The sequence below is a fragment of the Heterodontus francisci genome, chromosome 15 (assembly GCF_036365525.1).
Source record: "Heterodontus francisci isolate sHetFra1 chromosome 15, sHetFra1.hap1, whole genome shotgun sequence".
In the NCBI taxonomy this organism is placed as follows: Eukaryota; Metazoa; Chordata; class Chondrichthyes; order Heterodontiformes; family Heterodontidae; genus Heterodontus; species Heterodontus francisci.
The window spans coordinates 48,693,761-48,715,222 of record NC_090385.1 but is presented as its reverse complement, the minus strand read 5'-3'; the positions used below and the strand labels follow the sequence as shown (position 1 = coordinate 48,715,222).

The window sequence follows — 21,462 nt, the reverse complement described above, 5'->3', positions numbered from 1 at the left end:
GTTCAGCACCATTCGCAACTCCTCAGATACTGAAGCAGTTTGTGTAGAAATGCATCAAGACCTGGACAATATCCAGGCTTGGGTTGATAAGTGGCAAGTAACATGCACGCCACACAAGTGCCAAGCAATGACTAGCTCCAGCAACAGAAAATCTAACCATCTCCCTATGACATTCAATAACATTACAATCACTGAATCCCCCACTATCAACATCCTGGGGGTTACCCTTGACCAGAAACTGAACTGGAATAGCCATATAAATACTGCGGCTGCAGGAGCAGGTCGGAAGCTAGGAATCCTGTGGCGAGTAATTCACCTCCTGACTTCCCAAAGCCTATCCATCATCTACAAGTCAGGAGTGTGATGGAATACTCTCCACTTGCCTGGATGGGTGCAGCTACAACAACACTCAAGAAGCTCAACACCATCCAAGACAAAGCAGCCCACTTGATTTGCACTCCATTCACAAACATTCACTACCGACGCACAGTGGCAACAATGTATACCATCTACAACACGCACAGCAGCAACGCACCAAGGCTCCTTAGCACCTTCCAAACACGCGACCTCGACCACCTAGAAAGACCAGGACAGCAGATGCATGGGAACACCACCACCTGCAAGTTCCCCTCCAAGCCACACACCATCCTGTCTTAGAACTAGATCGCCGTTCCTTCACTGTCGCTGGGTTAAAATCCTGGAACTCCCTTCCAAACAGCACTGTGGGTGTACCTACCCCATATGGACTACAGCAAGTTCAAGAAGGCAGCTCACCACCACCTTCTCAAGGGCAATTAGGGATGGGCAATAAATGCTGGCCTAGCCAGTGACACCCACATCCCATGAACAAATAAATATATATGGCTAATTGAGAGATGTAACTACATATGTCAATTTTGAGACTTTCAAACCTCAATTGGGTGAAATACCAGCCATTTATAATGCGGCACAATTTATATAATCGCAGGACCTTGGAGGCATAGAAAATATAGACAAGTACAATATCAAAAACACAAAATGCTAGAAATACTTAGTAGCATCTGTAATGCTTTGCTCTTACTATATTAAATACTTTTATGTGTTAGAAATAAAACAAAGAGGAAGACAAAGATAGACCAAAAGGAGACTGAAGAAAGGAAGGGAATAAGAGGGAGGGGGGAAAAATTGCATGCAAGGGTGCACGCACGAGAATAAGGGAGAGAGAATTAGATGTGGGGGTGAAAGAATGGTGAGGTGAGAGACAGAAAGTGACGAAAGAAAGGGGAAAAAATTTCACATTTATAAGAACATAATAAATAAGAGCAGGAGTAGACCATACAGTCCCTTGAGCCTCCTCTCCCATTCAATGCGATCATGGCTGACCTTCTGCCTGAACTCCACTATCCTGCCCCCTTCCCATATCCCTTGATTTTGAGACACCAGAAATCTGGCTATCTCAGTCTTAAGTATACTCAACAATGGAACGTCCACAACCCTCCGGATAGACAATTCCAAAGACTCACAACTCTTTGAAGAAGTTTCTCCTCATCCCAGTCTTAAATTATTGGCTCCTTATCTAGAGACTGTGTGCGAGTTCTAGATTCCTCAGCCAGGGGAAACAACCTCTCAGTGTCAACCCTGTCAAGCCCCTTCAGAATCTTGCATGTTTCAATGAGATCATCTCTCATTCTTCTAAACTCCAGAGAATATAGGCCTAGTTTATTCAGCCTATCATAGAACAACCCTCTCATCCCAGGGACCAATCTAATGAACCTTCGCTGTGCTGCGTCCAAGGCAAGTATATCCTTCCTTAAATATGGAGATCAAAACTGCATACAGTACTCCGGGTGTGGCCTCACCACTGTACAATTGTACCAAGACTTCTTTATTCTTGTACTCCAATCCCCTTGCAATAAAAGCCAACATGCCATTTGCCTTCCTAATTGCTTGCTGTATCCGCATGCTGACTTTGTGTTCCTTGTACGAGTACACTAAAGTCTCTCTGCAGATCAACAGTTACAGGTTTCATGCCTTTTAAATAATATTCTGCTTTTGTGTTCTTACTACCAAAATGAATAACCTCACACTTCCCCACATTATACTCCATCTGCCACCTGACTGCCCATTCACTTAACCGATCTATATCTCTTTGTAGCCTCTGTGTCCTCACAGCTTACAGTCCCGCCAAGGTTTGTATCATTGCGATCTTATATGGCACACCAGGCAGTCAGGAAGTTACTTTTGAAGCATGGTTACTGTCATAATGTGGCAGCTAATTTGTGCAAAGAAAAGTTCCACAAACAATGAGATAAGTAACCAGATAATAGCTTCTTGTTGTGGTATTGGTGGAAGGATATGTTTTAGCTGGGACACCGGAACTCATCTGCTGTTCTTCGAAAAGTTCCTTGGAATTTTTATGTTTTTTTATTCATTCGTAGGAAGTGAGCGTCACTGGCAGGGCCAGTATTTATTGACCATTATAATTATCCTCAAGAAGATGGTGGTGAGCCACATATTTGAACCGCTGTAGTCTCTGTGATGAAGCAACGGCAATATATTTCCAAGTCAGGGTGGTGTGTGCCTTGGAGGGAAATTTGGAAATGGTGATGTTTCCATGCGTCTGCTGCCCTTATCCTTCCAGGTGGTAGAGGTCACAAGTTTGGAAGGTGCTGTTGAAGAAACCTTGGCAAGTTGCTACAGTGCATCTTGTAGATGGTAATCACTGCGCCAGTGGTGGAGGGGCAAAATGTTTAAGGTGGTGGATGGGTTGCCGATCAAACAAGTTGCTTTGTCCTGGGATGGTGTTGAGCTTGATTGTTGTTGGAGCTGCACTCATACAACACACTCTTACCATGTGCCTTGTAGGTGGTGGAAAAACTTTGGGGAGTCAGGTGGTGAGTTACTCACTGCAGTCTACCCAGCCTCTGGCCTGCTCTTGTAGTTACAGTATTTATGTAGCAGGTCAAGTTAGGTTTTTGGTCAATGGTGACCCCCCCCCAGGATGTTGATAATAGGGGATTCAATGATGGTAATGTCATTGAATGACATGGGGAGGTGGTTAGACTGGTAGATATAGTCATTATCTGACACTTTTGTGGTGTAAATGTTACTTCCACATTCAGTGTTCCATGCATCTTTGCACATGCACCGAGGGCAGGGAAGGAGGAGGCGGGAATGGTGCGGCCTTGGTTCAATATCTCATCCAAAAGACAACATCTGCTACAGGGAGCACTTCCTCAGTACTGCACTGGTGTCAACATAGGCTATATGTGTTGTCTGAATCCACAATCCTCTGACTCAAAGGCAAGATGGACAGAGGGAGGGTGAAAATATATGAGACAGAGGGTGATAGAGAACGAGAGAATGATGGAGAGAGACGGGAGTGGGGCATGACAAGAGACAGGAGTCGAGAAAGAGATGGGTAATCGCTGGAGAGAGAGTGGTGAAAGGAAGAAGGGAGGAAGCAGACAAAACAGTGGGGGAGGAGAGAGGAAAATAGGGAAGAGGTCAACTGAGAAACTGCAGCAAAAAAGAGGAGTTTCAAAAGCCAAATGGAAATGTAGGCTAAACTATCAATTTGTATCAAAATACACCAGTTCATCACATCTGTACCCAAGGGGCCCTGGATGAATTACTCAATGTTCATTTCCTCACCCAATAATCTCGGAATACATCTATTTAGCATACCTGTATTGCATGCAAACGCTTCTTTCCATTGGGCCACCCCTGCAAAATAAGTTGAATATTGGATTATCGAAGGTAAAATTACCACCACCTTATTTGGAAGTTTGATTCTTTGTCAGGGTAACTAGGTGAAAAATTTCGCAATGACCTTATAGGAGGCAAGCCAGCCAACCTATTGATGGGTGCACCATTGCACTGTAGAAAACCAGGCAAAAAAAATTCAAACCATGATGATCCAATCATGAGATAATAATAGGAACTATATAAATGATGGTTCCTGTGGACAAATTCTATGTGAGAGAGATATAATCATAGATATATATATATAAATCGTAGTTTAAACTCTGCTTCAGTAGAATTACAATATTACAATGTACAGCAACCCATGTCATAATGCAATCAGACACAAAAATTGCAAACAAGTAAATGTCAGAAAAAAAATCAAAAAGCCATTAAATCAGACATGGTCAATCTTTAAGAGTCAAGAGTCAGTGGTGGGGCGGGAATATATCGAGCAAACAGCCGTGTCCTAACAGTGCAATGACAAAGGAGGACCATTTACATCTAGGAGTGTCATTAGTGCAAAGCCATGCACCTGCAGTCCATGATACTCAATTACGGCAAATGTCCTTTAAACAAAAATATTACTGGGTTTACAATAGGTATTTTCAGTGTTATTGATAAAATACTTTGTTAAATAACGTTTGTGACAACAAAAATCCAGTTATCAATATTTTAATTGAGGCCAGCTTTCAAAAACTACAGTAATTTTAACAAAATTCATTAATTTGTTCAACATTATTGTTCAGTTAGACTAGTATGGTCAGTAATATTTTCACTGTAACTATAGCAAAAATATGATTGCATTGCACAAAATGTCAGGCAAGGATAAATGCGCATATCAATATGCTTTTGTCATTTCAGTCATGACAAAAATTCTAGTCATTAAATTTCTGGAATGGAAAGTTATTAATTAAAAATTGCAATAATCCCAACAAGATTAAATAATAATTAAACACTAACAATAGTAATATCTAGCATGTCCAGTGATCTTCACATTAACAAAATACTTTTGCATTGCACAGCCAGCCACCGAAATCAGTGATTTTTGACATGCTTTGTTTCTCAGGACATTCCTGAAATTTGATTTGTATTCAGTTGAGCATGAATGCAACAACTGAAATGTATTAGTGCCAGAACAGATCAGTATTTGGATTTTACATGCCAAAAAATGCCCCCAAAATTCTACACACCGATGGAACTGAACATAAAAATCATGAGAGCAGCAGTAGTATTGCAGTGTTTTTCACATAGTACACCTATCAAACATTATAGAAGTTATAGCACAGGGGGCTAATTGGCCCATCATATGGTGCAGGCTCTTCCAACTGAGAAGCTGCTTCACAAAGTAAGATAAGGAGAGTTCAAACAGTCTGCTTCGGACCAAAATTGTAACCAGCCTTTACATCTTAAATAATTAAAACATGGAATAAAACTAATCATGAAGATCCAGAGGAAAGGTTGTAAAATGCTTGTCTACCATCATTACCAACTTCACAAACCTGAATCACAAATAAGAATTGTGACCATTCAAACGTGAGAGTGAATTTGACTACTTTAGGCACAGTAAAACCTGTAGGGAATCAAACAGGTGTTATAATCAGGTGAGGAGGGGTCAAACGACTCCCCTCTTGTCCCTCTCCTTGTTTCACCACAACAGGGTTGATTCCTTTTTTAAACAGTGGGTATGCTTACCAATTCAGTGAGTGTTTAACCTTTTAGTTTAGTTTAGAGATACAGCACTGAAACAGGCCCTTCGGCCCACCGAGTCTGTGCCGACCATCAACCACCCATTTATACTAATCCTACACTAATCCCATATTCCTACCACATCCCCACCTGTCCTATATTTCCCTACCACCTACCTATACTAGTGGCAATTTATAATGTCCAATTTACCTATCAACCTGCAAGTCTTTGGCATGTGGGAGGAAACCGGAGCACCCGGAGGAAACCCACACAGACACAGGGAGAACTTGCAAACTCCACACAGGCAGTACCCAGAATTGAACCGGGGTCGCTGGAGCTGTGAGGCTGCGGTGCTAACCACTGCGCCACTGTGCAATGATCATAACAAAACAAATCGTACCGGTTTTCTTGAGTTTAAACAAGAGGTTAGTTTATTGTACTTAAAATCAAATCCCGATCTAAATAAATTAATAAACTCAGCTCCAACTTTCACACACAAATGGGCCACAGAGTGAAGGAGGATAGTTTGGTTGGATTAGAGTCCCGAACAAATAAAAATAATATAGTCTGTGGGGTTTGAAAATTTAATAAAAGCAAAATACTGCAGATGCTGGAAATCTGAAATAGAAACAAGAAATGCTGGAAATACTTAGCAGGTCTGGCAGCATCTGCGGAGAGAGAAGCAGAGTTAACGTTTCAGGACTTGAAACGTCAACTCTACTCTCTCCGCAGATGCTGCCAAACCTGCTGGGTCTGATGATTCAGTTGTCTTCTGGCTGAAATCGTGATCCTGAAGTTCCTGGCTGGTCAAGTGGCCCCCTTGGTTCAGAGTTTACTTGGAGACAGTGATGTAGGTGGCCTTCTCCCTGGGGTCTCTGTCTATAGCAATGTTAGACTTTAATGTTCTGCATTCGCAGACAGGGTTCATGGCGTAGTGGTAATGTCACTTGATGAGTAATCCAAAGGCCTAGGCTAGTGCTCTGGGGACATGGAGGGCAAGGGCACCCTCAAACCTTTCAACACAAATGCTACTTTTGACCTAGATCCTCACCTTGGATGCCGAGTCCAATGAATACATGGATTTCTTCATTTCCAAAACTGATTATCTACTCAGCTGTCTTCTGCTTCTGAACATTCTTTTGTTTTTCATCAGTCCTCATTCCACAGCACTTGTTTCTCTCATGTCCCTCTTGCAGCTTTCACGAGATTCCTTTCCTGCTTGAAACCCACCATCTCCTCCTGAATTGGCTCCTAATCATTAAACACTCTCTCGGCCTAATGATTAATGACTACCTTAATTGCTACCTTTTCCCTCACTCCATCTTTCAAAACTACTATCATCGTTATCTCCTTTTTTAAAAAAAATTAGGTATTTCCTTATTTCCCATTACACTCAAATTCCCAACAAACCTCTCCCACCATTACCTACGTCATAAAAAATGTGCTGTGCTGAATGATGATTTTTAATCCAAGAGTTGGAAATGTACATCAAATTTTTGAATGGAAAGCTGGAATCCGACATTCAATTTTTAAAAAAAAACTGGCAGCTAAGATGGCCACCGCAATTTGCATTGAAATACCTCATATTCCAAGGCATAGAAGTAGAGCTGCATATCTAAATAGCTATCATCCAGAACAATGGCCTGAACAGTTCAGTGAATTATCTGGGATCACCCTCGTTGGCAAGACATTCAAAGCCATCTTGCAGCATTCACACTAGTGGAGACAAACCTCCACGGCAGATGGTGGTGAATTCAATTAATAAATCCGGAATTAAAAGTTAGTCTAATGGTAACCATGTAACTATTGTTGATTGTTTTAAAAACCCATCTGGTTCACTAATGTCCTTTAGGGAAGGAAATCTGCCATCCTTACCTGGTCTGGCCAACATGTGACTCCAGACCCAAAGCAATGTGGTTGACTCTTAAATGCCCTCTGAAATGGCCAAGCACGCCACTCAGATGTATCAAACTGCTACAAAGTCTAAGGAAAGGAATGAAACCAGATGGACCACCTAAACTTAGACACCAGAAATGACAACAGCAACCTCAGCCCTGTCGACTCTGCAAGTCCTCCTTACTAACATCTGGGGGCTTGTGCCAAAATTGGGAGAGCTGTTCCACAGACTAGTCAAGCAGCAGCCTGATGCAGTCATACTCACGAAATCATACCTTATAGGCAATGTCCCTGACACCACCATTGCCATCCCTGGATTTGTCCTGTTCCATCGGCAGGACAAACCCACCACGGGTGGCGGCACAGTGGTATACAGTTGGGAGGGAGCTGCCCTGGGAGTCCTCAATATTGATTCCAGACCCCATGAAGTCTCACGGCATCAGGCCAAACATAGGCAAGGAAACCTCCTGCTGATTACTGCCTACCGCACCACCACCACCCCCCTCCAAATCTCCCCCTCCACCCAACCTCGGCTGATGAATCAGTGCCTCTCCATGTTGAACACCAATTGAAAGGGCAATTAGGGATGGGCAATAAATGCTGGCCTAGCCAGCGACATCCACATCCCATGAACGGATAAAAGAAACTTGCAGTATTACCTGGAGAGAGACACAGCCCTACTGAGGTCCTGCACTAATTAGCTCTCAAAGTTTGTCTCCTGTGTGTAACAGAAACATGAAGTTTTCACACAGATGAGAGAGACTGCCGCATGATTCTGTTTTTTTTTTCACTTTAATGAGATCCAAGTCTAAGAATCCCAATCTCTCTCAGCTCTTATTGTTCCAATGTTTACCCCCTGGAGGTTTGTCTCCACTAGTGTGAATGCTGCAAGATGGCTTTGAATGTCTTGCCAACGAGGGTGATCCCAGATAATTCACTGAACTGTTCAGGCCATTGTTCTGGATGATAGCTATTTAGATATGCAGCTCTACTTCTATGCCTTGGAATATGAGGTATTTCAATGCAAATTGCGGTGGCCATCTTAGCTGCCAGTTTTTTTTTAAAAATTGAATGTCGGATTCCAGCTTTCCATTCAAAAATTTGATGTACATTTCCAACTCTTGGATTAAAAATCATCATTCAGCACAGCACATTTTTTATGACGTAGGTAATGGTGGGAGAGGTTTGTTGGGAATTTGAGTGTAATGGGAAATAAGGAAATACCTAATTTTTTTAAAAAAAGGAGATAACGATGATAGTAGTTTTGAAAGATGGAGTGAGGGAAAAGGTAGCAATTAAGGTAGTCATTAATCATTAGGCCGAGAGAGTGTTTAATGATTAGGAGCCAATTCAGGAGGAGATGGTGGGTTTCAAGCAGGAAAGGAATCTCGTGAAAGCTGCAAGAGGGACATGAGAGAAACAAGTGCTGTGGAATGAGGACTGATGAAAAACAAAAGAATGTTCAGAAGCAGAAGACAGCTGAGTAGATAATCAGTTTTGGAAATGAAGAAATCCATGTATTCATTGGACTCGGCATCCAAGGTGAGGATCTAGGTCAAAAGTAGCATTTGTGTTGAAAGGTTTGAGGGTGCCCTTGCCCTCCATGTTCTGTAGTAGGAGAAGGATTTGGCAGGTGATCAGGAAGAGGCAAGCCTGCCAGACCTGACAGTAAAATAACCAGGTTGGTTGCATAGCAAACCTGCATTCCTCAGAATTGTGGTCATGACGACTCACATTGTATAAGGCAATGGATAAGGTCAGAGACTGATGGGAAGCTAATGGAAACAAGGATGTTGAAGAGACAGAAAGACTGATGTTTATCAAGGTGACAAAGGTATTATGTTGTCGCAGGTGAAGGGCCAGAGGAAAGAGGGTTAGAGATTACTGGTGAGAGATCTGGGAGTAATTCCACCCCCCCACCACGCCCACCCCTCAGGGCAGAGGGCTACAGTAGAGAGGTTGGACGCAGGAAGGGAAATACAGCACAATGAAGGAAATAAATAAACTAGCTGAAATAGCTTCAGTGACTGTCATCAAGCGTGGCATGACTTTCCAAATTAGCAATATATCAAAGAGCTAACTGTGGGTAAATGTATAAGTTGAATGAGGACAGAAACATGGTTGGGGCAATTTAGACTGAGGTTGAAATCACCAAGGATAAGGAATGCAGAGTGAGGAAGATAGAACAGATATTTCAGCAAAGACGACAGTGGTGAGGCTCAACAGGGTGGTGGTGAATGATGACTTTGAAAGAGAGGCAAGAGAAGTAGAGAACGCGATGCTCAAATGAAGATTTAAGTAGAGGTGGAAGTAGAGAGGTAAAAATGAAATTGCAACAGAAAAATATTTCCATTATGCTTCAAAGATGATTTCTACTGGACATAATTTCTTGATATTACCTTAGATAGTCTAACCTTAAGGTTTAGCTACATGCCTTCTTTATCAACTGATCTATCCCTCTTGCTCTTGAGGAGTTACCGATTTGTACCAATATGAAAGGATTTTCCTTTTCCTTTATAGGTTGGTAAGAAATGAAATTACAAGGTAGCATCAGTAACTGAGAAGATCACAGGTACAGGCCTAGATTTCGACCACTGCAGCCCTGAATTCAAGCTTACAACTGTGCCATTTTGTAGTTCAACAACGATATTCCCAGATAATGGCAGGGTTGCACCAGTACAAACAGAATAAAAACCACTGACACAAATCAGTTCATTTTGGTACCAATTATCCTTAATCTTTGCACTTAGGGTCTTAATTCTCAATCTTGCTTACCTGCTGGATAAAATGTATGGCATGTCCCATGAGTGCTGGATGATTAACGATAGTAAAGCTGCTCTTGGAATCTGGAACCCTTGTCTGCGCCAGCAGATTGTATTCGATCCCAATACACATCGGGTGAATATCTTGTGCAAAGTTTCTAGATGTCCACAAGCAACTGACTGCGGCTTTCATAAATGCGTTGTATTGCTGAAATGTTTTCCTGTTCACCTTCAAACCTATATGCACCTGAAAAACATTTAGAATAGGTGCATTTGGAATGCCACAGTTAATTAAATTATTTACCCAGATTTGAGATTTAATAAGGGTTCTGAATACATTTTTAGACAAGTTGTGCAAAAACATTCAGATAAACAGTATAGAAAATGCATCATCTTAAGATTAAGCATACATAAGGTAAGCTAGTTCTTGAATGAACATGATCCCTCCGTGCAAACTAGAGATATTCTCCTCGGCAAACAACATTTACACATGGATAGTTCCACCAGTAACACGAGCCTAGGTAATTTTTAAATTCACTGAATATGTGAAACACTTGGAAAAGTATAGTCAGATAATGGCTTTAGTTGGAAAATTACAACTGATCTGTTGATCTTAAAAAACTGTTCAGCACAGGATTCCTCAAAGGATCTTTTTTACTACACTCACCAGCAAGGTGAAAACACTAATACAAAGGCAAAATACTGCCAAGGCTGGAAATTTGAAATATAAACAAAAACAATGCGAGAAATATTCATGCTGCCTGACAGCTAAGTATTTCCAGCATTTTGTTCATACCAAGTTAAAAATACTCAAGTTTGAAGGACAAGTACCTGAGTAACATTTAACTAAATGAGTTACTCATGGTGAATCAGAGAATATGCTGTTTTCTCCCATTTAACACAACATACCATCAGTGCCACTGATCTAGTGTGACAGTATTTTGCTTCCGATTTAGGATCAAATTCAATGATTCTGCCCATACTTCCTAGGAATGTCAAATGGCCTTGATTATGATCATATGTTTTATATAAAAGCAAAATACTGCGGATGCTGGAAATCTGAAACAAAAACAAGAAATGCTGGATTCACTCAGCAGGTCTGGCAGCATCTGTGGAAAGAGAAGCAGAGTTAACGTTTCGGGTCAGTGACCCTTCTTCGGAACTCCGGAAGAAGGGTCACTGACCCGAAACGTTAACTCTGCTTCTCTTTCCACAGATGCTGCCAGACCTGCTGAGTGAATCCAGCATATGTTTTATATAGTTATTTTTATCTTCCTTTTTTAAAAAAAAAGCCAGGATACAATATGTTCCAGCAAGGAGGCAGGCAATAAGCAGCAGCACAGGAAAGGAGGTGCTATATGGTCAGTTGTATTAAGTCAGGGTGGGGTTGGCGAGGGGTTTTGAAATCTGTAAGCACTGGGTGGGAACGTCTGGCAGGAGCAGAGGGATATTATAAGGTGCTTGGGTGAGGAAAGCTCTGGTAACAGTGTGTCAGGCTGCGGTAAAGGAGGAAAGATGATGCTAGGCTGAGATGCTGGCTTATAGGAGTACTGGGAAGGGAGTCATAGGGTATGGCAGTACTAGGAAGGCTATGTATGGAAGTATTGGAGGAAATAGTTGTGGAAAAATGGGGTGGATAACAAGGATGTGGAACTAGGAGAGAAGCTACGAGATTTGGAAACACTGGGAGGGATTGTCCAAAAGAAGTGAAAGATTGCGAGTGCAGTGTGGAAGCATGGCTGTGGGAAGTTGTAGACTCTGGGAAAGGGGTTCCGACACCCATGAACTGGGAGTTTTGAGTGGAGTGGGAGATTGTAGGATCCAGTGACTTGAGCGCGGTCTGTCCCATGGTCTGAGAGAGCTGGTGAGCAGGAATGTAAAAGCCCTAATATCTGGCATGGGACTGTGTGAAGGAGGGCAGTATCTGGTAGCATTTGCTGGTCTGGCAAGATGAGCACGGAGGAGATTGTGGGTTGCTAACTCTGCATGTTTTACAGCCAGAAGGTGCCTTTCCCTTTTCTCCCATCAGTATTCGCTTATCCCAACCCGTTTGAGTAATCAAGGCCTCGAGGATACTGTTGCTGACCATCTGCCAGTTCTTTTATGTAAATAACAAAGTCCACTGTTGGACTGCTTAACTGTGTATAATTTACAGTTAAGATAGCTCCAGAAAATTAAGTGGGAGTTGGGAGGCAGCAGCAATTGAGGTCTGCATCAACTAGGGAGGGAGAGGGGCAGGAACTACTGGCACTGTGATTTGTATTATGAGATGCAGATGAAGCCAGATACAGTGCTGGCCCAATTTATCCAACACTGAGGTGGAGAAACATTGAGAGCAGCACCACAGTACCACCTACCTTGGAGGCAGAGCAAGGAGATCACAATGAGACTCAGGTGTAGTATAAAGTTATCTAGTCTGAAAAAGCAGGCACGACAGAAATAGCAAGAGAAAATGTTAAAGGAAGTGAAGTATGCACTACAAGCAAAATTTTTTAACATTCAACCAGCAAGTTTATTGCCCACAATAAGTCAGAGGATACACATGCCTTTTAAGAGTATTGGTTTAAAAAATGTGATGTTGATTGTGCAACAAGTAAATGTGACAATTGCAGGTACACACTATATATAATATATTATTGCTATCAGGCCAACTGGCAATGCAAATGAAAGCAAATCAACTGAGGCAGGAAATTAATTAATTAAATGGCAGATCCAGGGAACAGGCTAGCCATACAAATTTAATAACAGTTATCTTGCCAATAGCAACAGCAAAGTTCACTGGTATGGTTTTCTCACAAGAAATAAATTAAAAGACATCAGCCTTCTCAGCAATGGAGGCAAAATGATAGATATATGAACTGGGGAACACAACAGGGCAATAAGTAAATAAATGGCTGGTCTCTCAGCAATAGTTATGAATTAACGGAAACAGCCTAGCTTGTCTGATGCAAGCTTCTTGAGCAACAAGGAAATAAAGATATGCAAAAGGGGAGAAATACATTAAACAAACTAATTGAGGCAGGAAACAGGCAGCAAATGTTTGCCTGCAAGAGGAAAAGTGCGCTTTTCGAGCAAATAAAAGCAAGTTGCATTCCTTTGTACTAAAAAAATTACAATATTCTGAGGAAGAAGTTAATTTAAAACGTCAGTAACTGACAGCTGATCAGGAATGGTAAATTAATTGAATAAAAACACAGCTTTCTTGCCAGAGAAAACTATTAGAAATGAAAAAATTAAATTATTTTTAAAAAATTGTTGTAAGATTTTATATGAAATATATCTCAGGTTAAGCTGAAGGCAACAGTTGATGTCAGTGAGGTTGGGAATTAGGCTATGTAAGCAATAACTTGGCAGAACAGGCCAATCAGAAGTAAGCATTTCAAAAAAGGTATATAAGGCTGCAAAAAACTTTTCAAATTAAGAATTTTTCAAGCATGACATGCAACATGGGAAAAAAGTGCAACAGGTACAGGAAGTGTGCTATACACAATTTGTACAAAATAAAATATAACTTAGGTATTGCGCAATTATTAAATTGGGATAACACTTTCTGGTAATACTGGCCAGTGCTTTTAGGTAAGCGAACTACTCAAAGGGACTGTTTTTACACCTTAAAAGAAGTTTGAGCAGAAGGACACAAGCAGAATGTTTCTCAGCATGTGAGCAGTATTTGTATAAATATGCAGTGTTAAAACGATGTGAAGGTCTTTCAGAGGGTGCAGAGGAGAGTTACCGGAATGGTTCCAGGGATGAGGGATTTTAGTTACAAGGTTCGGTTGGAAAAGCTGGGGTTGTTCTCCTTACAGCAAAGGAGATTGAGGGGAGATTTAATAGAGGTATTCAAGATTATAACAAGCTTAGATAAATTAGACAAGGAAAAATTGTTCCCATTAAAAAATGGTACAAGGACCAGGGGACACAGTTTGAAGGTTTTGGACAAGAGATGAAGGGGGAATATGAGGAAGAACTTTTTGTGCAGTGGGTGGTGATGACCTGGAATTCAATGCCCACAAGGGTGGTGGAAGCGGAGTCAATGACTTCGAAAGGAAATTGGATGGCCGCTTGATGGAAATAAATTTGCAGAGCTACGGGGATCGAGAGGGAGTGTGGGACTGACTGGATAGATCTATGGAGAGCTGGCATGGACTTGATGTGGAATGGCCTCCTTCTGTGCCGTAAATGACTATGACTCTAGACAGAGTAAGGAAGTATGTAATGTCCAGGGATGTTTAATCTTCAGGAATAAGCAAAGAGTATTAAAAATATAATGCAACATTTGGAATTAATGCAGGGTAGGCGGTGGTGTAGTGGTATTATCACTGGACTAGTAACCCAGAGACCCAGAGTATTCCTTTGGGGACATGGGTTCGAATCCCACCACAGCAGAAGGTGGGATTTGAATTTAATTAATAAATCTGGAACCATTGTCGATTGCTGTAAAAACCCATCTGGTTCACTAATGTCCTTGAGGGAAGGAAATCTGCTGTCCTTACCTGGTCTGGCCTATATGTGACTCCAGACCCACAGTAATGTGGTTAACTCTTACATGCCCTCTGAAGTGGCCTAGCAAGCCTCTCAGTTGTACCTAACCGCGACGAATAATAAAAAGGAATGAAACCAGACGGACCACCCAGCAGCGACCTAGGCACCGGAAGCGACAACAGCAAACCCAGCCCTGTCGACCCTGCAAAGTCCTCCTTACGAGCATCTGGGGACTTGTGCCAAAGTTGGGAGAGCTGTCCCACAGACTAGTCAAGCAACAGCCTGACATAGTCATACTCACGGAATCATACCTTACAGTGTCCCAGACACTGCAATCACTATCCCTAGGTATGTCCTGTCCCACCGGCAGGACAGACCCAGCAGAGGTGGTGGCACAGTGATATACAGTAAGGAGGGAGTTGCCCTGGGAGTCCTCAACATCGACTCCGGACCCCATGAAGTCTCATGGCATCAGGTCAAACATGGACAAGGTAACCTCCCACTGATTACCAACTACCGCCCTCCCCCTCAGTTGATGACTCAGTACTCCACCATGTTGAACACCACTTGGAGGAAGCACTGAGGGTGGCAAGGGCACAAAATGTACTCTGGGTGGGGGACTTCAATGTCCATCAGCAAGAGTGGCTCGGTAGCACCACTACTGACCGAGCTGGCCGAGTCCTAAAGGACATAGCTGCTAGACTGGGTCTGCGGCAGGTGGTGAGGGAACCAACATGAGGGAAAAAAATACTTGACCTCGTCCTCACCAATCTGCCTGCTGCAGATGCTTCTGTCCATGACTGTATTGGTAGGAGTGACTACCGCACAGTCCTTGTGGAGATGAAGTCCCGCCTTCACATTGAGGATACCGTCCATCGTGTTGTGTAGCACTATCACCATGCTAAAAGGGATAGATTTCGAACAGATCTAGCAATGCAAAACTGGGCATCCATGAGGCACTGTGGGCCATCAGCAGCAGCAAAATTGTACTCAACCACAATCTGTAACCTCATGGCCCGGCATATTCCCCACTCTACCATTACCATCAAGCCAGAAGACAACCCTGGTTTAATGAAGAGTGCAGGAGGGCATGCCAGGAGTAGCACCAGGCATACCTCAAAATGAGGTGTCAACCTGGTGAAGCTACAACACAGGACTATCTGCGTGCCAAACTGCGTAAGCAGCATGCGATAGACAGAGCTAAGCGATCCCATAACCAACGGATCAGATCTAAGCTCTGCAGTCCTCGCACTTGTGTGGCGCATCCAACCATGAATGGTGGTGGACAATTAAACAACTAACTGGAGGAGGTGGCTCCACAAATATTCCCATCCTCAATGATGGGGGAGCCCAGCACATCAGTGCGAAAGATAAGGCTGAACCATTTGCAGCAATCATCAGCCAGAAGTGCCGAGTTGATGATCCATCTCGGCCTCCTCCTGAAGTCCCCAGCATCACAGATGCCAGACGTCAGCCAATTCGATTCACTCCGCGTGATATCAAGAACCAACTGAAGGCACTGGATACTGCAAAAGCTATGGGCCCTGACAATATTCTGGCAATAGTACTGAAGACCTATGCTCCAGAACTTGTTGCGCCCCTAACCAAGCTGTTCCAGTACAGCTACAACACTGGCATCTACCCTGCAATGTGGAAAATTGCTCAGGTATGTCCTGTACACAAAAAGCAGGGCAAATCCAATCCGGCCAATTACCGTCCCATCAGCCTACTCTCTATCATCAGTAAAGTGATGGAAGGGGTCATCAACAGTGCCATCGAGCAGCACTTGCTTAGCAATAACCTGCTCAGTGAATCTCAGTTTGGGTTCCGCCAGCGCCACTCAGCTCCTGACCTCATTACAGCCTTGGTTCAAACGGACAAAAGGGCTGAACTCAAGAGGTGAGGTGAGAGTGACTGCCCTTGACATCAAGGCAGCATTTGACCGAATATGGCATCAAGGAACCCTAGCAAAACTGAGGTCAATGGGAATCAGGGAGAAAACCCTCCGCTGGCTGGAGTCATACCTAGCGCAAAGGAAGATGGTTGTGGTTGTTGGAGGTCAATCATCTGAGCTCCAGGACATCACTGCAGGAGTTCCTCAGGGTAGTGTCCTAGGCCCAACCATCTTCAGCTGCTTCATCAATGACCTTCCTTCAATCATAAGGTCAGAAGTGGGGATGTTCGCGGATGATTGCACAATGTTCAGCACCATTCGTGACTCCTCAGATATTGAAGCAGTCCATGTAGAAATGCAGCAAGACCTGGACAATATCCAGACTTGGGCTGATAAGTGGCAAGTAACATTTGCGCCACACAAGTGCCAGGCAATGACCATCTCCAACAAGAGAGAATCTAACCATCTCCCCTTGACATGTAGCCATATAAATACCGTGGCTACAAGAGCAGGTCAGAGGCTAGGAATCCTGAGGCGAGTAACTCACCTCCTGACTCCCCAAAGCCTGTCCACCATCTACAAGGCACAAGTCAGGAGTGTGATGGAATACTCTCCACTTGCCTGGATGGGTGCAGCTCCAACAACACTCAAGAAGCTCGACACCATCCAGGACAAAGCAGCCCGCTTGATTGGCACCCGATCTACAAATATTCACTCCCTCCACCCTCCACAGTGGCAGCAGTGTGTACCATCTCCAAGATGCACTGCAACAATGCACCAAGGCTCCTTCGACAGACCTTCCAAACCCGCGACCTCTACCAACTAGAAGAACAAGGGCAGCAAATACATGGGAACACCACCACTGCAAATTTCCCTCCAAGTCACACACCATCCTGACTTGGAACTATATCGCCGTTCCTACACTGTTGCTGGGTCAAAATCCTGGACCTCCCTTCCTAACAGCACTGTGGGTATACCTACCCCAAATGGACTGCAGCGGTTCAAGAAGGCAGCTCACCACCACCTTCTCAAGGGCAATTAGAGATGGGCAATAAATGCAGGCCTGGTCAGCGTCGCCCACATCCCATGAATTAATTTTTAAAAAATAATTAATAAGAAAGTGTTAACTAGATTAGGAAAATAATTTTGACGATGATCAAGAAAATTAGTCGGTTCACTCGAGATGCCCCTTGAAGGCAGTGGCAGTATCCCAAAGGCTTAGTTTCAAAAAAGCAATAAAGTTGCTAATAGATCAGAGGTTGTCTGTCTTTATATCAGATAATAGGTGTAACCACAGTACATAACTGCAACTTGTTTCACTGAAAGACACTTAAAAAATAAAATGTCAATGTGTGTCCTGTTCATTTCTTTTTATTGTTACCTTTGGGGCAAAGTGAAGTACATATTTTAAACAATGTTGTACTGCTTCTTCAGCTGTTGACAAAGCAGTGCCTTAATCAATGATAATTGAATGAGTTTATACAAGACAATTCCATGCCAAACTAGGTTACATATATTAAAGTCTAAGCAATATAAATCCTGATTGGTTTGTTTGAGATTTGATCCTTTAGGGTAAATCAAATATTTGAAGATAGCTGGAGTCATTTGTCAGTTTCCTGATGGCCTTTTGGTGCCACAGAAATCCCAGGTTCCGTCCTTTGCTCATACCAAGTTTACTAATCTCAGTCAAGAGGGAGTTGAAGCATTACAATCTGGGATTTGAGGAATGGAGGAAATCAGCCAAAGTTTTTACTCCAGATTACTATTCAGCAATTCTCTAAGTACATGGCAAGGATATGATGAGGTTCAGCTGCAATGCTCCTTCCAAGTTGAATAGTCTATCAACTCGTCTTTTCTCACAAAAATTACCTTTCGCTATTCCAGGATGATCCTGGAATGCAAATGTAACACTTGGCTTCTCTTCTCCACTGCAAACCATCTTCTTAAAACTTTCACCCCTGTCCCCCCCACCCTCGCTTCCAAAAGCAAGTGTGAGGAGCTGATGGACTTCTTTGTCACTAAAACTGAGACCATCCATTGAGCAGCCTCTGCCACTTCACTCTCTTCCCCTGGCCTGCCTAGCCCAACTTCTCCTAAGGTCCCCTCCTGCTGTAGCCCTGAACTCTTTCTGTAGTTTCACTCACATCATCCCCTCACCCAGCTCACCTTGTCCATGAGACAAGTTCTACTCCCTTGACCTTTTTCCCACCTAACTTCCTTTTCTGGCCCTGATGTTAGCTGATGTCAACAGTTCCTTATCAAGTACTGTTTCCCTCCCCTTCAAATCTGCCATCAATAGATTTTTTTTAAAAACCTTAAACTTTCATTGCAAACTGTCTCCCATCTCCAATCTCCCTTTCTAGTCAAAAGTCTTGAATGTATTGTCGCTTCGCAAATCTGTGACCATCTTTCTTGCAACTCCATTTTTCAGCCCCTCCAATCAGGTTGCACCCCCTGCCACAGCACTGAAACGGCACTAATCAAAGTAATAAATTACATAATGTGTGATTGTGACTATGGCACACTATCCCTCATCATTCCCAGCCTGACACGATTGATCACACCTTCCTCCTCCAATGGCTCTCCTCCATTAGCCATCTTGGAGGGACTGCCCTCACCTGGTTTCATTCCTATATTTCCAGTCCTAGCCAGAGAATCACCTGCAATGCCTTCTCTTTTTGCTCCCATACTGTTATCTCTGGAGTCCCTGAAGGATCGATCCTTGACCCCCTCCTGTTTCTTATCTAGATGCCCCTGGCAACATCATCGAAAACATATTATGTGCCATATGTATGTTGACAACATTCAGCTCGACCTCACCACCACATCTCAACCTCACAGTTGCTTCTGATTCATCATGCTGCTTGTCTAACATCCATTATTGGATGAGCAGAAATTTCCAGGGGAAGGGAGCGAAGTGGCAGAGGCTGCTCAATGGATGGTCTCAGTTTTAGTGACAAAGAAGTCCATTAGCTCCTCACACTTGCTTTTGGAAGCGAGGGTGGAGGGTACAGGGGAGAAAGTTTTAAGCCTGAAGCCATTGTTCAAGACTAGACCAGACTGTTTGCAACCTTGCCATCCTGTTGGACCCTGAGTTGAGCTTTCAACCCCATATCCTCTCCATCACTCAGACTGCCTATTTCCACTTCTGTAACATCACCTGTCCTCAGCCCTGCCTCAACTCATCTGCTGCTAAAACCATCATCCATGTCTTTGTTCTAGATTCTATTCCAATGCTCTCAAGGCCAGCCTCCAACCTGACACCCTTCATATTCTTGAACTCATCCAAAATGCTGCTGTCTGTATTCTAACGCCCAAGTCCTGTTCACCCATTACCCCAATTCTCGCTGACCTACCCTGACTTCTGGTTAAGCGATGCCTTGTTTTTAAAATTCTCATCCTTGTTTTCAAATCCCTCCACAGCCTCATACCTCCCTAGCTCTGAAACCTTCTGCAGCCCAACTCTTCAAGATTTCTGCGCTCCTCCAATTCTGGCCTCTTGCATATCCCCGATTTTTTCTGCTCCACTATTGGTGGCCATGCCATCAGCTGCCTAAGCCTTAAACACTAGAATTCTCTCCCTAAACCTCTCCATTTGTATACCCTACTCTCACCCTTCAGGATGCTCCTTAAAACCTATCACTTTGACCAAGCTTTTGGTCAACTGTCCCAATATCTCCAAATGTGATTCTATGTCAAATTTTGTTTCATAATTGCCTGCGCGAAGCACCTTGGAATGTTTTACTACATTAAAGATGCTATATACATGCAAATTGTTGTTGCCTACATGGGCTGCTGACACTCATGTAACTGTACTCCTGAATGAGTAAATGGTTCAAGACAGCTTTGAAAAAAACATTAGGTGGGTTTCTGGCACTTGATAAATATTATGCAATATTTACTTCACTAGTAGTATGGAGCAGCTTTTGTTGAAAAGAATATTGGAAGCTAGAGAAATAAATTTACAGAACTATAGCTAAAGAGGAGGTCTTATGCCCTTGCTGTGTCAAGTCATGAAATAAACACAGAGAACATGTGTGTTTCTTATCAGATAAAATTTTCATTTAGCTGTGGTCAATCTAACAGTCTGTAAAGTGTGCAGAATTATTTAAATTCAAGCTCGAACACACATGAAAGTACTATGTAAAACATCAGTTACTGACTCAGGGTAGATGCTTCACACTTGTAAAGAACTGCTGATAGACATCCTTGAGCATTATCTGATAAAGTTGTTTTAAGACCCAGCAAATGTCATTAATGTGAGCGACCAATGAACTAAGGGACCTACAAAAATCAGATTTCACATTTTAAAAAAAATCGAATTAACTACATTGTAGCACAGCAATTCTCTTGGATTCACTGTTGAAGTTCACAATGACCCTTTCATTATAACATCCTTACATTTGTACTTGGATCCAAAGTTTTCAAAGCTACTAGATTTGTACGGTACCTGAAAAAGTAAAAAATGAAAAGTTGTTGCTTTTCGCACATTGTATATTTGCATACCAAAACTATAATGCACTGTAGATCTTAAAACTATACAATTAACTCTGATTAACCAAATGTGTATTTGCATTTTACACAGAAAAGACATTCCAAGCATCACAGAGCCATATTCAGATAAAAAAGATCCAAGTCAAAGGTATCAGGGAAGGTGACCAAATGCTAAGTCAATGAGGTGGGTTTTAGTTAGAGTCATAAAGGAAAGGGAGTTGGAGAGGTTTCAGGATAGAATTTTACTTCATGGGGCCTAGACAATTGAAAGCATGGCTAATGATGGGCCAAGAGAGGGGGGATGGTGGTGTGGGGATGATCAAAATTTTAAATTTGAGGCATTGGGGGAATCAGGAGCATAGTGGAAATAGGTGAGCAGAACTTGATGCAGGATGGGGTACGATAGGGGCAGTTTTGGACAACTGAATTTAGTGGAGGATGTAAAGTTCACTATGAGACCATTGGAATAGTCAGGTCTGGAGGTGACAGGCATAGGTGAGGGTTTTGGCAGCTTTTAGGCTG

General features: G+C 42.8%; 1 protein-coding gene and 1 long non-coding RNA gene across 3 annotated transcripts in view; one reads left to right on the top strand and one right to left on the bottom strand.

Annotated features, from left to right (window-relative positions):
* The window catches only part of cenpi (centromere protein I), a 148,617-nt gene that overhangs the window by 1,921 nt on the left and 125,234 nt on the right, over nucleotides 1–21,462 (bottom strand). For both annotated transcript variants that reach the window (XM_068047499.1, XM_068047500.1), the window contains 3 exons: nucleotides 20,848–20,896; nucleotides 10,084–10,317; nucleotides 3,667–3,705 (listed from right to left, as the gene is read on the bottom strand). In XM_068047499.1, the coding sequence (XP_067903600.1) occupies nucleotides 3,667–3,705; nucleotides 10,084–10,317; nucleotides 20,848–20,896 (322 nt within the window). The remainder of the gene's footprint in view (nucleotides 1–3,666; nucleotides 3,706–10,083; nucleotides 10,318–20,847; nucleotides 20,897–21,462) is intronic.
* The window catches only part of LOC137377641 (uncharacterized), an 82,867-nt gene that overhangs the window by 20,827 nt on the left and 40,578 nt on the right, over nucleotides 1–21,462 (top strand). The window lies entirely within an intron of this gene.